The sequence below is a fragment of the Bombina bombina genome, chromosome 9, assembly GCF_027579735.1.
Source record: "Bombina bombina isolate aBomBom1 chromosome 9, aBomBom1.pri, whole genome shotgun sequence".
Classification (NCBI taxonomy): Eukaryota; Metazoa; Chordata; class Amphibia; order Anura; family Bombinatoridae; genus Bombina; species Bombina bombina.
This window is the reverse complement of record NC_069507.1, coordinates 184,279,651-184,297,491: the sequence shown is the minus strand read 5'-3', so window position 1 is coordinate 184,297,491 and position 17,841 is coordinate 184,279,651. Positions and strand designations below refer to the sequence as shown.

The following is a 17,841-nucleotide window of genomic DNA, read 5'->3' as shown; positions in this document are numbered from 1 at the left end:
TCTCTCTCCCCTCCTCTCTTTTGCTGTCTCTCTCCCCTCCTCTCTTTTGCTGTCTCTCTCTCCTCTCTTTTGCTTTCTCTCTCCCCCTCCTCTCTTTTGCTGTCTCTCTCCCCCTCTCTCTTGTGCTGTCTCTCTCCCCCCTCTTTTTTGCTGTATCTCTCCCCCCTCTCTTTTGCTGTCTCTCTCCCCCCTCTCTTTTGCTGTCTCTCTCCCCCCTCTCTTTTGCTGTCTCTCTTCCCCCCTCTCTTTTGCTGTCTCTCTTCCCCCCTCTCTTTTGCTGTCTCTCTTCCCCCTCTCTTTTGCTGTCTCTCTTCCCCCTCTCTTTTGCTGTCTCTCTTCCCCCCTCTCTTTTGTGGTCTCTCTCCCCCCTCTCTTTTCCTGTCTCTCTCCCCCCCCTCTCTTTTGCTGTGTCTCTCTCCCCCCCCTCTCTTTTGCTGTGTCTCTCTCCCCCTCTCTTTTGCTGTGTCTCTCTCCCCCCTCTCTTTTGCTGTGTCTCTCTCCCCCCTCTCTTTTGCTGTGTCTCTCTCCCCCCTCTCTTTTGCTGTGTCTCTCTCCCCCCTCTCTTTTGCTGTGTCTCTCTCCCCCCTCTCTTTTGCTGTGTCTCTCTCCCCTCTTTTTTGCTGTGTCTCTCTCCCCCTCTCTTTTGCTGTGTATCTCTCTCCCCCCTCTCTTTTGCTGTGTCTCTCTCCCCCTCTCTTTTGCTGTGTCTCTCTCCCCCCTCTCTTTTGCTGTGTCTCTCTCCCCCCTCTCTTTTGCTGTGTCTCTCTCCCCCCTCTCTTTTGCTGTGTCTCTCCCCCCTCTCTTTTGCTGTCTCTCTCCCCCCCTCTCTTTTGCTGTCTCTCTCCCCTCCTCTCTTTTGCTGTCTCTCTCTCTCCTCTCTTTTGCTTTCTCTCTCCCCCTCCTCTCTTTTGCTGTCTCTCTCCCCCTCTCTCTTGTGCTGTCTCTCTCCCCCCTCTTTTTTGCTGTCTCTCTCCCCCCTCTCTTTTGCTGTCTCTCTCCCCCCTCTCTTTTGCTGTCTCTCTTCCCCCCTCTCTTTTGCTGTCTCTCTTCCCCCCTCTCTTTTGCTGTCTCTCTTCCCCCTCTCTTTTGCTGTCTCTCTTCCCCCCTCTCTTTTGCTGTCTCTATCCCCCCTCTCTTTTGTGGTCTCTCTCCCCCCTCTCTTTTCCTGTCTCTCTCCCCCCCCTCTCTTTTGCTGTGTCTCTCCCCCCCCCCCTCTCTTTTGCTGTGTCTCTATCCCCCCCTCTCTTTTGCTGTGTCTCTCTCCCCCCTCTCTTTTGCTGTGTCTCTCTCCCCCCTCTCTTTTGCTGTGTCTCTCTCCCCCCTCTCTTTTGCTGTGTCTCTCTCCCCCCTCTCTTTTGCTGTGTCTCTCTCCCCCCTCTCTTTTGCTGTGTCTCTCTCCCCCCTCTCTTTTGCTGTCTCTCTCCCCTCCTCTCTTTTGCTGTCTCTCTCCCCTCCTCTCTTTTGCTGTCTCTCTCCCCTCCTCTCTTTTGCTGTCTCTCTCTCTCTCTCCTCTCTTTTGCTGTCTCTCTCCCCCTCCTCTCTTTTGCTGTCTCTCTCCCCCTCTCTCTTGTGCTGTCTCTCTCCCCCCTCTTTTTTGCTGTCTCTCTCCCCCCTCTCTTTTGCTGTGTCTCTCCCCCCTCTCTTTTGCTGTGTCTCTCTTCCCCCCTCTCTTTTGCTGTGTCTCTCTTCCCCCCTCTCTTTTGCTGTGTCTCTCTTCCCCCCTCTCTTTTGCTGTGTCTCTCTTCTCCCCTCTCTTTTGCTGTGTCTCTCTTCCCCCCTCTCTTTTGCTGTGTCTCTCTTCCCCCCTCTCTTTTGCTGTGTCTCTCTTCCCCCCTCTCTTTTGCTTTGTCTCTCCCCCCCCTCTCTTTTCCTGTCTCTCCCCCCCCTCTCTTTTCCTGTCTCTCTTCCCCCCCCTCTCTTTTGCTGTCTCTCTCCCCCCCTCTCTTTTGCTGTCTCTCTCCCCCCCTCTCTTTTGCTGTCTCTCTCCCTCTCTTTTGCTGTCTCTCTCCCCCCCTCTCTTTTGCTGTCTCTCTCCCCCTCTTTTGCTGTCTCTCTCCCCCCTCTTTTTTGCTGTCTCTCTCCCCCCTCTTTTTTGCTGTCTCTCTCCCCCCTCTCTTTTGCTGTCTCTCTCCCCTCCTCTCTCTTGCTGTCTCTCTCCCCTCCTCTCTTTTGCTGTCTCTCTCCCCCTCCTCTCTTTTGCTGTCTCTCTCTCCCTCCTCTCTTTTGCTGTCTCTCTCCCCCTCCTCTCTTTTGCTGTCTCTCTCCCCCTCCTCTCTTTTGCTGTCTCTCTCCCCCTCCTCTCTTTTGCTGTCTCTCTCCCCTCCTCTCTTTTGCTGTCTCTCTCCCCCTCCTCTCTTTTGCTGTCTCTCTCCCCCTCCTCTCTTTTGCTGTCTCTCTCCCCCTCCTCTCTTTTGCTGTCTCTCTCCCCCTCCTCTCTTTTGCTGTCTCTCTCCCCCTCCTCTCTTTTGCTGTCTCTCTCCCCCTCCTCTCTTTTGCTGTCTCTCTCCCCCTCCTCTCTTTTGCTGTCTCTCTCTACCCCTCCTCTCTTTTGCTGTCTCTCTCTACCCCTCCTCTCTTTTGCTGTCTCTCTCTACCCCTCCCTCTTCTGCTCTCTCTATCCCTCTCTCTCTACCACACCCTCTTCTGCTCTCTCTATCCCCTCTCTTTAGAGCTCTCTGTCTCTCGGCATCTGGCCCCGCCCATGTCATGCCCGACCACGCCCACGTCACACCCGTTCAGTTACGCCCCCTCAGCACCCGCCGGTCATGCCCACTCCGCGCCCGGCCACGCCCACTCCACCACACGACACCAGGTCAGTTGGATGGCTAGGTGTGTTTGTCCTTGCGCGCAGTCTCTACTGCGCATGACAGATTCGGACAAACACACTTGGCCTTTTATTATATAGGGGATATATACACACATACACACACACACACACACACACACACACAGGCTGTACCAAAAGTAATGCAAAAGTGAGAGAGATACATATCTCCTGATCATAATCCATTGTAACAACTTTTATAGTAGAATACAATTGCTTAGGTTTTAACTAGGTGTAATTAAACATTTTATAGAGATTTACATTTTGAGTATAAAGGCCTGAGGCATTATTTGCTTGTTATACATATTGTTTATGATGTACAGTATAATATAGATTTACATAGTTATCAACATTTCTAAATTTTTTCCAGGAACACTTTTCAGCAGAGCAAGCAAGCAGGTTACCGGAGTATTGACAACCAACTGTTCAACTGCTCCGCCCGCTCAGTTCTGCAATCAAAACACATTCTTTTGATAGCAATAGTATAATTTAGACTCATCCATAGCTAATTATACAGATTACAGCACCAAACTCTTACACCTACCCCATAATATTTACAATACCAGTCTCTGGAACACATTCTGGGCATATGGTAAACACAGCATAAAAAATAGGCAGACAAATAGTATGTGAACCCATTTAATGATAATAATAACAATATTCCATTAGGAGTTAATTATATTTCCATAATACAATATATATTTATTTACATACCAAATGCTGGGCACAAGAGGTGCCATTTTATAAGGCTGTCTAGCCAGTAGAGAGTTAATAACACAGCAATACAAAAAATTTTTTTATGTATACCTTTTCTCTTGTAAGATGTATCGAGTCCACGGATTCATCCATACTTGTGGGATATTCTCCTTCCCAACAGGAAGTGGCAGAGAGAGCACCCACAGCAGAGCTGTCTATATAGCTCCTCCCTTAGCTCCACCCCCCAGTCATTCTCTCTGCCTGCTTAACTGCTAGGAAGGGGAAAGTGAGTGTGGTGACAAAAATGTTAGGTTTTATTTTCTCAAGCAAAAGTTTGTTATTTTAAATGGTAACGGTGTGTACTATTTACTCTCTGGCAGAAAAGGGATGAAGATTTCTGCAAGGAGGATGATGATCTTAGCATTTTGTAACTAAGATCCACTGCTGTTCTCACAAGGGCTGAAGAGTACAGGAAAACTTCAGTTGGGGGAACAGTTTGCAGGCTAAACTGCATTAAGGTATGTTCAGTCTATTTTTTTCTAGACAGACTGTGTTATTTCTAGAAAAGGCTGGCAATATCCCCATGAGGGAAAGGTAAGCTGTATTCAGTAAAAGAGGAATCCAAGCTTGCATAAAGGGCTCATAGTTACTGGTGACACTGATAGGATAAAACAAATAAGATGAGGACCAAACAAAATAATTTTCGTTCCTTTCGGAACTTCAAGGGTGGTCCCGCTTCAGCTTCCCCTGCAGCAAAGCAAGAGGGGAATTCCAATCCAAATCAGTCTGGAGACCTAACCAGGCTTGGAACAAAGGTAAACAGGCCAAGAAGCCTGCTGCTGCCTCTATGACAGCATGAAGGGGTAGCCCCCGATCCGGGACCGGATCTAATAGGGGGCAGACTCTCTCTCTTTGCTCAGGCTTGGTCAAGAGATGTTCATGATTCCTGGGCTTTAGATATTGTGTCCCAAGGATATCTTCTGGACTTCAAAGACTCCCCCCCAAGGGGGAGATTTCACATTTCTCAATTGTCTGCAAACCAGACAAAGAGAGGCGTTCTTACGCTGTGTAGAAGACCTACATACCATGGGAGTGATCCGCCCAGTTCCAAGAGCGGAACAAGGGCTAGGTTTTTACTCCAACCTGTTTGTGGTTCCCAAAAAAGAGGGAACTTTCAGACCAATCTTGGATCTCAAAATTCTAAACAAATATCTCAGAGTAACATCTTTCAGGATGGAGACTATTCGGACTATTCTTCCTCTGATCCAGGAGGGTCAATATATGACTACCATGGATTTAAAGGATGCGTATCTACACATGCCTATTCACAGAGATCATCATCAATTCCTCAGATTCGCCTTCTGGACAGGCATTACCAGTTTGTGGCCCTTCCCTTCGGGTTGGCCACGGCTCCCAGAATTTTCACAAAGGTGCTAGGGTCCCTTTTGGCGGTTCTAAGACCGCGGGGTATAGCAGTGGCGCCTTATCTAGACCAGTGTTTTTCAACCAGTGTGCCGTGAGAGATCCTCAGGTGTGCCGCGGCAGACTGACAACAGTGCGGGGGTGTGTCTCTTTCAAATTTTGAAATATTGGGTGGTATGTGACAGGCTCATCAGGCATCATTTACAACCATGACATTGATCATTATGATTGTTTGTGAATGAATGTCAATATGTCATGTATAGTTTGTAGGAGGCATGGCATGACAGCACAGTGTGTGTGTGTGTGTGTGTGTGTGTGTATGTATGTATGTATGTATATATATATATATATATATATATATATATATCCTGTATTGGGCTACAATGTGTGATTTTGTAAAATTTTGGGATGGTGGTGTGCCACTGGATTTCTTAATGTAAAAAAGTGTGCCACGGCAAAAAAAAGGTTGCAAATCACTGATCTAGACGATTTAATTCAGGCGTCGACTTTCCAGCTAGCCAAGTCTCACACGGACATCGTGTTGGCTTTTCTGAGATCTCACGGGTGGAAGGTGAACATAAAAAAGAGTTCTCTCGTCCCTCTCACAAGAGTTTCCTTCCTAGGGACTCTGATAGACTCGGTAGAAATGAAAATATTTCTGACGGAGGTCAGAAAATCAAAACTTTTAATCACTTGCCGAGCTCTTCATTCCATTCCTCGGCCATCAGTGGCTCAGTGTATGGAGGTAATCGGACTCATGGTAGCGGCAATGGACATAGTTCCTTATGCCCGCCTACACCTCAGACCACTGCAACTATGCATGCTCAAACAGTGGAATGGGGATTATGCAGATTTATCTCCTCAACTGCATCTGGACCAAGAGACTAGAGATTCTCTTCTCTGGTGGTTGTCTCAGGACCACCTGTCTCAGGGAATGTGTTTCCGTAGGCCAGAGTGGCTCATAGTAACGACAGATGCCAGCCTGCTAGGCTGGGGTGCAGTCTGGAAATCCCTGAAAGCACAGGGCTTATGGTCTCGGGAGGAATCTCTCCTCCCGATAAACATTCTAGAACTGAGAGCGATATTCAATGCGCTTCAGGTGTGGCCTCAGCTAGCTGCGGCAAAATTAATCAGATTTCAGTCGGACAACATCACGACTGTAGCCTATATCAATCATCATGGAGGAACACGGAGTTCTCTAGCGATGATGGAGGTAACCAAAATAATCCGATGGGCGGAGGATCACTCTTGCCATCTCTCAGCAATCCATATCCCAGGGGTAGAGAACTGGGAGGCGGATTTCCTAAGTCGTCAGACTTTTCATCCGGGGGAGTGGGAGCTCCATCCATAGGTATTTGCCGAGCTGACTCAGCTATGGGGCACACCAGAATTGGATCTGATGGCGTCCCAACAGAACGCCAAACTTCCTTGTTACGGGTCCAGGTCCCGGGATCCCCAGGCGGTACTGATAGATGCTCTAGCAGTGCCCTGGTCCTTCAATCTGGCTTATGTATTTCCACCGTTTCCTCTCCTCCCACGTCTGGTTGCCAGAATCAAGCAGGAGAGAGCTTCTGTGATTCTGATAGCGCCTGCGTGGCCACGCAGGACTTGGTATGCAGACCTGGTGGACATGTCATCTGTTCCACCGTGGACTCTGCCAATGAGGCAGGACCTTCTAATCCAAGGTCCGTTCAAGCATCCAAATCTAATTTCTCTGCGTCTGACTGCTTGGAGATTGAACGCCTGATTCTATCAAAGCGTGGTTTCTCTGAGTCGGTCATTGATACCCTGATTCAGGCTAGAAAGCCTGTTACCAGGAAAATCTATCATAAGATTTGGCGCAAATATCTTTGTTGGTGTGAATCCAAGGGTTACTCATGGAGTAAGATTAGGATTCCTAGAATTTTGTCCTTTCTCCAAGAAGGATTGGAGAAAGGATTATCAGCTATTTCCTTAAAGGGACAAATATCTGCCTATTCTTTTACACAAACGTCCGGCAGATGTTCCAGACGTTCAAGCATTTAGTCAGGCCTTGGTCAGGATCAAGCCTGTATTTAAACCTGTTGCTTCGCCATGGAGCCTAAACTTGGTTCTTAAAGTTCTTCAAGGGGTTCCGTTTGAACCTTTGCATTCCATAGATATTAAGCTTCTATCTTGGAAAGTTTTGTTTTTAGTAGCTATCTCTTCGGCTCGAAGAGTTTCTGAGTTATCTGCTTTACAGTGTGACTCACCTTACCTAGTTTTCCATGCAGATAAGGTGATTTTGCATACCACACCTGGGTTTCTTCCTAAGGTTGTTTCTAATAGGAATATCAATCAGGAGATTGTTGTTCCTTCTCTGTGTCCTAATCCTTCATCAAAGAAGGAACGTCTGTTGCACAATCTTGATGTGGTTCGTGCTTTAAAGTTCTACTTACAAGCAACTAAAGATTTCCGTCAAACATCTTCATTGTTTGTTGTTTATTCTGGTAAACAGAGAGGTCAAAAGGCTGCGGCTACCTCTCTTTCTTTTTGGCTGAAAAGCATCATCCCTATGGCTTATGAGACTACTGGCCAGCAGCCTCCTCAAAGAATTACTACTCATTCTACAAGAGCAGTGGCTTCCACATGGGCTTTTAAAAATGAGGCTTTTGTTGAACAGATTTGTAAGGCGGCGACTTGGTCTTCGCTTCATACTTTTTCCAAATTTTCCAAATTCGATACTTTTGCTTCCTCGGAGGCTATTTTTGGGAGAAAGGTTCTACAAGCAGTGGTGCCTTCCGTTTAAGGTACCTGTCATGTCCCTCCCTTCATCCGTGCCCTAAAGCTTTGGTATTGGTATCCCACAAGTATGGATGAATCCGTGGACTCGATACATCTTACAAGAGAAAACAGAATTTATGCTTACCTGATAAATTTCTTTCTCTTGTGATGTATCGAGTCCACGGCCCGCCCTGTCTATTTAAGACAGGTAGTATATTTTTATTTAAAAAACTTCAGTCACCACTGCACCCTATAGTTTCTCCTTTTTCTTCCTAGCCTTCGGTCGAATGATGGGGGTGGAGCTAAGGGAGGAGCTATATAGAAAGCTCAGCTGTGGGTGCTCTCTCTGCCACTTCCTGTTGGGAAGGAGAATATCCCACACGTATGGATGAATCAGTGGACTCGATACATCACAAGAGAAAGAAATTCATCAGGTAAGCATAAATTCTGTTTTTAATTAGAGGTAAAGCTTCCTAGACAGAACGGTATTGCAAATACAGGCAGTAATTTTTCATATTCAGTGACATCACAGTAAGAGACGTCATAGGAAGAGATGTCGCATAAATTAAAGCACTAAACAAAAACAGACATTTAAAAATGTTAAAGAATAAAAAAAAAAGAATTCTTTTACTTAGAATTTGTACCAGAAAACAGTCTGTATCACTAATTTAAACAAATAACACGTGCACGTCTATTTACAAAACTTTTACTATTAACAGTCATTAATTCTTCCAAAAGACCATAAAAATAGAAGCATTCTTGCACTAATACAGTAAAGTTATAATGAAACTTAAACCATCTCCTAATCAATTATATTTAACTGTCCAGCTCCTTATATATTATCGCTTCCCTATATATTACACTATTGCAAGGCTCACACAGAACTGCAGTGACACAAAACTACCTTAGATCCTAATGGCCAGCAGCAATGTTTCCTAAGTTATCCTAAACTCCTAATGACACTCTGAGGGCAGAGGTGCAGGGTAGTTGCTAGGCTGCAGTATGTAAAATTACTATAAACAGGTGGAGAGACACAGCGAACACTCAGTGCAGCTGATCTTACTGTGTGATTATGCACAGCTCCGGAATGGGTGAACTGTTGGGGCAAATGGATTTTTGTATTTAGTCTGACAGAAATTTTCATATTTGTGCACTGTGTGTAGGACGTGGTGTATGTTTAAAACTCATGCTAAAACCAGTAAGATGCAGACTATACAGAGTGCTAAAATACGAAGATTATTGTCAGACTAAATAAAAGATGCAAACAATAAATTCTCTACAGTAGTAGCCAAGTAGGGCTGCAACTAACGATTATTTTTCATAATCTATTAATCGGCCGATTTTAATTTTTTCGATTAATCGAATAAAAGAAAAAAAATCAATATTTTATTCTTGTATTTAAAAAAGAATCCACATACTGAGTGTTACAAATATAAAGCTTCAGACTAAAACTTTACATTTAAAGTGACACTAAAACCATTTTTTTAATTTCATGATTCAGATAGAGTTGCAATTTTAAGCAACTTTCTTATTTACTCCTAATATAAATTTTTCTTCGTTTCTCTTGCTATCTTTATTTAAAAAGCAGGAATCTGATGCATAGGAGCCGGCCAAATTTTTGGTTGACAACCTGGGTTATGCTTGCTTATTTGTGGGTAAATGTAAGTCTCCAATAAACAAGCTCTATCAATAGTGCTGAACTTAAAATAGGCTGGCTGCTTAGATTTACATTCCTGCTTTTAAAATAAAGATAGCAAGACATTGAATAAAAATTGATAATAGGAGTAAATTAGAAAGTTGCTTAAAATGTCATGCTCTTTCTGAATCATGAAAGAAAAAAAATGGGTTCAGTGTCCCTTTAACACAACCGTTTGTCCAATTTGTAAGCAGCAGGACACATTTTTATAATTATGCAAAACAAAACCACAAACTTTTTGAAAAGAGGTAGAACTAGAAAGATGTAGACGATCACTGTTTATAACATTCTGTTATTAATTCTTTCAGAAACTTTGCATTGAAATGCAAAAATGTCAACATGCTGACATGCTCCTGGCTGAGGCTGGGTCTCTTTTTGCAGCTATTTTGCCTGCAGCAGAGAAGAGGTGCCTGAGATACATAAATAGGGTTTTGCCAAGGTGGGATATTTATCAATGTTAGCTCTCCACCAATGCAAAGTGATTTCTTCCTTGGCAAGGGGCCTCTCAATAAAGTAAACCTGGACTTCATTCTAACATAAAAATATCTTAAACTTCTATATGCAGTTGTAATTAACCAGCTATACGTTTAGGGAAAAGTATCTAGTCTGCTCTTAAAATAACAAATATAAACTTATAAAGGTTGAATCTGTTACAAATCACAATTTATAAAAAAATAAAAATAACAAGCTTGACACTATATAATGCAAAGCATAGTCCCAAATTATCTGATTTTAATATAAACAATACAAATGATGACTCCTATTATTTCTGGGTTGCACATAAGCCAGGAGTAGTTGTAAACTTATACTATCCTGAAAAAGTGAAAAGTAAACGTCTGTAGACGTCCTTTAGGCTAAGGACACAACCATAAAACACAATATTATGTCCAGGAGTTCATCGGAGTGAAGCATCTGGTGCTGTATGCAAACCAACTAATCGATTATGTGATTCGTTGACAACTATTTTCATCATCTATTATCGATTATATAGATTAGTTGTTGCAGCTCTATAGCCAAGTATATTGATTATTGCAACAATAAGGGACCGTGTTTATGTAATGTTAAATTTTACAGGACCACAAAAGTTTTAGCAAGCGCATCCTTTGCGCAGAAAATTGAGGGAATTCTATTGTCAATATAATGAGGACAGCAAGTTATGATATCTAGTTTACTTTTTTCCTTGATCTTGTGTGGGTTTATATTTGTTCACATCTTTAAACAATATCAACGTTTTTCTGCAATAATTGTCTTTATTTTTTCCCCTTTGGTTATATTTTAGTCTTGCTTTTAGTGAATACATATTGTTTTCATGTGCTATTCTATAATAATGTGAATTAGGTATATAATTGTTAAATAAATACTGAATTTGTATTTTGTGGTTTTCCTGGAAACTCTAGGCAACATGAAACTGTTGTACCTTGTGAAATCCCACTTGTTCATGAAGTTACATCAACACTACGGGAATGGTCCATCATATGGCGTCAACTTTATGTTGTGAGTATTGCAGTAAAATAAATTGCAATAAATTTATGTTAATGGTTTATGAAACTGAAAAAAAATCTACATATTTTTTTGTGTCCTACAGTTGCGCTAATGACAGTGTATATGTTTGAGAATGTATATGACTTGTACATTACTTGAAAAAATAAATCTAGTTTGAGCACAGTTCCTCAACTAACAATTTAGTATGAAGATCACAACCCAAACATAGCTTAAAGTGTAGAACAATTGAGTGCACATATCTATGGCATCAGTGGCTTTTTCAGGCCAACCATTAGTTATTCGTTTTCCCTTGCCTTGTAGCTGGCTATTCATCATGTTATTTCAGCTAGTTCTAGATTTATTTCCATATTGTTCTTTTTAAGTTTTTTTTTTTGTGTGTGTGTTTTTTTTTTTTTTTTTTAAATAGGCTCTTTTTAAAACCCCTTGATCCCTTTACTGGTAAACGGATTCACCATTATACAACACCTACTTTTCTCTGTACTCTCTTATCATGAAACTGATCAGTATTGCTTCAGAATGTACAGTGCGATGCAAAAAAGAGAGATTTTGCAGCGCAAAGAGAAAGACTGTTGGTTACTGGACTTCGTTAAATACTAAAACCCACTATCAGAGTAAGCAAAAAATAAGTGTAATCAAAATTCAATACTTTGAAATACAATTGACAACTTCATTCACACAAAATAACTTTATTGGAAAAAATAATTAAAGTAGTAGTCCGGCTGGACTAGTACTCACACACACTCACACACATACGGTTTAAAACTTGCTGGAACTCAGACTATGTAATTTGATCTGAATTGCACCTCATATAATATACATCACTCCTTAACAGGAGGTATTGGAGTATTTGTGTATATATAAATAATCAACTCCTGTAGGTGAGTATGTTATTAGTAGTGGTAGTAGGGTGTATCTAATAAGTACTTATACAAAAAAGCACCACAATAATATAAATAGTATCCGATTAAATTTCCGGTTTGTGTGCTAAGAAATGTAAAGTCTACAGTACACTCAATGTATATATGTTAGTCAAACAGTCAAAAGTAAAGCTGGTGGTTTACTGTGTTCCTAAATTTTAATCATTGCAAGTGTTGCAAAATATGTTAAACTGGTATTAAAGGGCCCCGGTCACAGCACAGTCATTGGTGATTTTAAAGTACGGTATATACCTTTAAATTAATTAAAGATTCAAATGCACTTTATATGCATAATGCACATATGCATCATTAAGTGTAATATTAATGTATGACTAATACAACCAATTATTAACTTTGCTTTGAAAAAGAGATAGAAATTAGATTTTCAGTTCAACCTTGCTGAATAAAAATATACCAACAGGTAACCCACGAATGGAAAGATATGCTGAGCTGAGCTAGAAAAGGTCTCTTCTATAGCGGAGGCCTGTTTAAACATTAGCTATCTTTGGAGCTTATAGTTCAACCACACTGAGTATAAATATACCAGCAGATTACCCACAAATGGAACGATATGCTGAGCTGAACTAAAAAGAGGTCTCTTCTATAGCGGAGGCCTGTTTAACCATTTAGCTGTCGCTGGAGCTATAGTTCAACCTTGCTAAGTATAAATGTACCCACAGGTTACCCATGAATAGAAAGATATGCTGAGCTGAACTGAAAAAAGGTCTCTTCTATAGCGGAGGCCTGTTTAACCATTAGTTATCACTGTATATAATTCTGAGCACAGGTTACCCACGATTGAAAAGAAGTCTGCTAATCTTAGACTGAAAAAGGTCTCTTCTATAGCGGAGGCCTTGTTTTAACATTAACTGCCACTGTCTGTAAGCGTAATCACTACGGTGCAATTAGATATTAAGGCTGAGTCAGCTATTAAAATCGAGGTTCCATAACCTCGTGCAGGTGCCCCTGACGCGCGTTTCACATAACGCTTCTTCAGAGGGGTACGCGCCGGCCGGACAGAGCGGGATATAAGACGATCTTAAACCCGCCCCTGTTTAGCAATTGGTTCATTGCGATAGGACTCAAAACAGTTTGATTGGTTCACATCCAATCATAACAATGACTGGCATTGATTAGATCCAATTGGATCATGAGCTAGCTGTGACATAGGACTTCAATGGAAAATAGGATTCAATGTGTCAATTCTGCAGTACGTCAGCAAATTAATATACTGAAACAAGAATTACAGAATGTATCATTCATTCTATTGTTTATAGTAGTATTTATTGAATTATTGTTATGTTAGCATAGATGGTCTTGCACGCAAAAAGCAGAGGATGTAAACAGTTTTCAGTGAATATAATATAGTGACAGTAAGTGAAAATGGCATTGAGATGCCATAATCTGATTTAAAGTGATAAATCAGTGAACACTAATGCGAATTTACAGTGAGTGAAAACTTGATAATAACACATAGTATAAATTATGATATGTTTTAGAAAGAAGAAATATTCTTTATATTTTTAACAAAAATTGTTAGGTGGAGAATAAGAATAAGTATAAAAATTGTTAGGTGAAAAATCAAAAATATTTTTGATATGTGAAGATTCAAAAAGATTGAAAATAAATAAGCTGGGGAATCAACTTTAGTGAAATGTAAAAGTGGTGCTGATAATACATAATAAATAGTGTTGAAAAGTAACTCAAATATATTAAAAGTGCTTATGAACATATAAACCTAGTATATAAATGGAAACCTGTATATACTGAGATATTCCTCATGGGACAGTTTGTTAATATATGAGCTAACCATCCATAGAAAAAAAAAAAAAAAAAAAAAAAAGATAATAGAAAATGTTTCTATAAGTACACATTATAGTTGTTGAATTCATTTAGGCCATTGGGGTATACAGTGTTAAGAAGATGTATCCAACGACATTCTGCTTTGAGTAATGAATCTTCAAGACTACCCCCTCTAATGCCTAAAGAGATTTCTCCAACATAGGTGTGTCCGGTCCACGGCGTCATCCTTACTTGTGGGATATTCTCTTCCCCAACAGGAAATGGCAAAGAGCCCAGCAAAACTGGTCACATGATCCCTCCTAGGCTCCGCCTTCCCCAGTCATTCTCTTTGCCGTTGTACAGGCAACATCTCCACGGAGATGGCTTAGAGTTTTTTTAGTGTTTAACTGTAGTTTTTATTATTCAATCAAGAGTTTGTTATTTTAAAATAGTGCTGGTATGTACTATTTACTCTGAAACAGAAAAGAGATGAAGATTTCTGTTTGTAAGAGGAAAATGATTTTAGCAACCGTTACTAAAATCGATGGCTGTTTCCACACAGGACTGTTGAGAGGAATTAACTTCAGTTGGGGGAACAGTGAGCAGACTTTTGCTGCTTGAGGTATGACACATTCTAACAAGACGATGTAATGCTGGAAGCTGTCATTTTCCCTATGGGATCCGGTAAGCCATTTTTATTACAGAAAGAAAAAAAAGGGCTTCACAAGGGCTTTTTAAGACTGTAGACATTTTCTGGGCTAAATCGATTTATATATAAACATATTTTATACTCCATAGCCTTGAGGAATTATTTTAATCTTGGGAATTTTGTAAAATAACCGGCAGGCACTGTTTTGGACACCTTATTCTCTAGGGGCTTTCCCTAATCATAGGCAGAGTCTCATTTTCGCGCCTGTATTGCGCACTTGTTTTTGAGAAGCATGACATGCAGATGCATGTGTGAGGAGCTCTGATACATAGAAAAGACTTTCTGAAGGCGTCATTTGGTATCGTATTCCCCTTTGGGCTTGGTTGGGTCTCAGCAAAGCAGATACCAGGGACTGTAAAGGGGTTAAATATAAAAACGGCTCCGGTTCCGTTATTTTAAGGGTTAAAGCTTCCAAATTTGGTGTGCAATACTTTTAAGGCTTTAAGACACTGTGGTGAAATTTTGGTGAATTTTGAACAATTCCTTCATACTTTTTCGCAATTGCAGTAATAAAGTGTGTTCAGTTTAAAATTTAAAGTGACAGTAACGGTTTATTTTAAAACGTTTTTTGTACTTTGTTATCAAGTTTTTGCCTGTTTAACATGTCTGAACTACCAGATAGACTGTGTTCTGAATGTGGGGAAGCCAAGATTCCTTCTCATTTAAATAGATGTGATTTATGTGACACAAAATTTAGAGAAAATGATGCCCAAGATGATTCCTCAAGTGAGGGGAGTAAGCATGGTACTGCATCATCCCCTCCTTCGTCTACACCAGTCTTGCCCACACAGGAGGCCCCTAGTACATCTAGCGCGCCAATACTCCTTACTATGCAACAATTAACGGCTGTAATGGATAATTCTATCAAAAACATTTTAGCCAAAATGCCCACTTATCAGCGAAAGCGCGACTGCTCTGTTTTAGAAAATACTGAAGAGCATGAGGACGCTGATGATATTGGTTCTGAAGGGCCCCTACACCAGTCTGAGGGGGCCAGGGAGGTTTTGTCTGAGGGAGAAATTTCAGATTCAGGGAAAATTTCTCAACAAGCTGAACCTGATGTGATTACATTTAAATTTAAATTGGAACATCTCCGCGCTCTGCTTAAGGAGGTGTTATCCACTCTGGATGATTGTGAGAATTTGGTCATTCCAGAGAAACTATGTAAAATGGACAAGTTCCTAGAGGTCCCGGGGCCCCCCGAAGCTTTTCCTATACCCAAGCGGGTGGCGGACATTGTAAATAAAGAATGGGAAAGGCCCGGTATACCTTTCGTCCCTCCCCCCATATTTAAAAAATTGTTTCCTATGGTCGACCCCAGAAAGGACTTATGGCAGACAGTCCCCAAGGTCGAGGGGGCGGTTTCTACTCTAAACAAACGCACCACTATACCCATAGAAGATAGTTGTGCTTTCAAAGATCCTATGGATAAAAAATTAGAAGGTTTGCTTAAAAAGATGTTTGTTCAGCAAGGTTACCTTCTACAACCAATTTCATGCATTGTTCCTGTCACTACAGCCGCGTGTTTCTGGTTCGATGAGCTAGAAAAGGCGCTCAATAATAATTCTTCTTCTTATGAGGAGATTATGGACAGAATTCGTGCTCTCAAATTGGCTAATTCTTTCACCCTAGACGCCACTTTGCAATTGGCTAGGTTAGCGGCGAAAAATTCTGGTTTTGCTATTGTGGCGCGCAGAGCGCTTTGGTTAAAATCTTGGTCAGCGGATGCGTCTTCCAAGAACAAATTGCTTAACATTCCTTTCAAGGGGAAAACGCTGTTTGGCCCTGACTTGAAAGAGATTATCTCTGATATCACTGGGGGCAAGGGCCACGCCCTTCCTCAGGATAGGTCTTTCAAGGCCAAAAATAAACCTAATTTTCGTCCCTTTCGCAGAAACAGACCAGCCCCAAGTGCTACGTCCTCTAAGCAAGAGGGTAATACTTCTCAATCCAAGCCAGCCTGGAGACCAATGCAAGGCTGGAACAAAGGAAAGCAGGCCAAGAAACCTGCCACTGCTACCAAGACAGCATGAGATGTTGGCCCCCGATCCGGGACCGGATCTGGTGGGGGGCAGACTCTCTCTCTTCGCTCAGGCTTGGGCAAGAGATGTTCTGGATCCTTGGGCACTAGAAATAGTCTCCCAAGGTTATCTTCTGGAATTCAAGGGGCTTCCCCCAAGGGGGAGGTTCCACAGGTCTCAATTGTCTTCAGACCACATAAAAAAAACAGGCATTCTTACATTGTGTAGAAGACCTGTTAAAAATGGGAGTGATTCATCCTGTTCCATTAGGAGAACAAGGGATGGGGTTCTACTCCAATCTGTTCGTAGTTCCCAAAAAAGAGGGAACATTCAGACCAATCTTAGATCTCAAGATCCTAAACAAGTTTCTCAAGGTTCCATCGTTCAAAATGGAAACCATTCGAACAATTCTTCCTTCCATCCAGGAAGGTCAATTCATGACCACGGTGGATTTAAAGGATGCGTATCTACATATTCCTATCCACAAGGAACATCATCGGTTCCTAAGGTTCGCATTCCTGGACAAGCATTACCAGTTTGTGGCACTTCCGTTCGGATTAGCCACTGCTCCAAGGATTTTCACAAAGGTACTAGGGTCCCTTCTAGCGGTGCTAAGACCAAGGGGCATTGCAGTAGTACCTTACTTGGACGACATTCTGATTCAAGCGTCGTCCCTTCCTCAAGCAAAGGCTCACACGGACATTGTCCTGGCCTTTCTCAGATCTCACGGGTGGAAAGTGAACGTAGAAAAAAGTTCCCTATCTCCGTCAACAAGGGTTCCCTTCTTGGGCACAATAATAGACTCCTTAGAAATGAGGATTTTTCTGACAGAGGCCAGAAAATCAAAACTTCTAAACTCTTGTCAAATACTTCATTCTGTTCCTCTTCCTTCCATAGCGCAGTGCATGGAAGTAATAGGTTTGATGGTAGCGGCAATGGACATAGTTCCTTTTGCGCGCATTCATCTAAGACCATTACAACTGTGCATGCTCAGTCAGTGGAATGGGCTGGGGCGCGGTCTGGGGACCCCTGAAAGCTCAGGGTCTTTGGTCTCGGGAAGAATCTCTTCTACCGATAAATATTCTGGAACTGAGAGCGATACTCAATGCTCTCAAGGCTTGGCCTCAGCTAGCAAAGGCCAAGTTCATACGGTTTCAATCAGACAACATGACGACTGTTGCGTACATCAACCATCAGGGGGGAACAAGGAGTTCCCTGGCGATGGAAGAAGTGACAAAAATCATTCAATGGGCGGAGACTCACTCCTGCCACTTGTCTGCAATCCACATCCCAGGAGTGGAAAATTGGGAAGCGGATTTTCTGAGTCGTCAGACATTTCATCCGGGGGAGTGGGAACTCCATCCGGAAATCTTTGCCCAAATTACTCAATTGTGGGGCATTCCAGACATGGATCTGATGGCCTCTCGTCAGAACTTCAAGGTTCCTTGCTACGGGTCCAGATCCAGGAATCCCAAGGCGACTCTAGTAGATGCACTAGTAGCACCTTGGACCTTCAAACTAGCTTATGT

At 42.2% G+C, this 17,841-nt stretch overlaps 1 protein-coding gene across 1 annotated transcript in view; it reads left to right on the top strand.

Moving 5' to 3' along the window:
• DOCK1 (dedicator of cytokinesis 1) overlaps positions 1–17,841 on the top strand; it is an 827,740-nt gene that overhangs the window by 128,173 nt on the left and 681,726 nt on the right. The window contains exon 5 of the mRNA XM_053692513.1: positions 10,778–10,874. Within this exon, the coding sequence (XP_053548488.1) occupies positions 10,778–10,874 (97 nt within the window). The remainder of the gene's footprint in view (positions 1–10,777; positions 10,875–17,841) is intronic.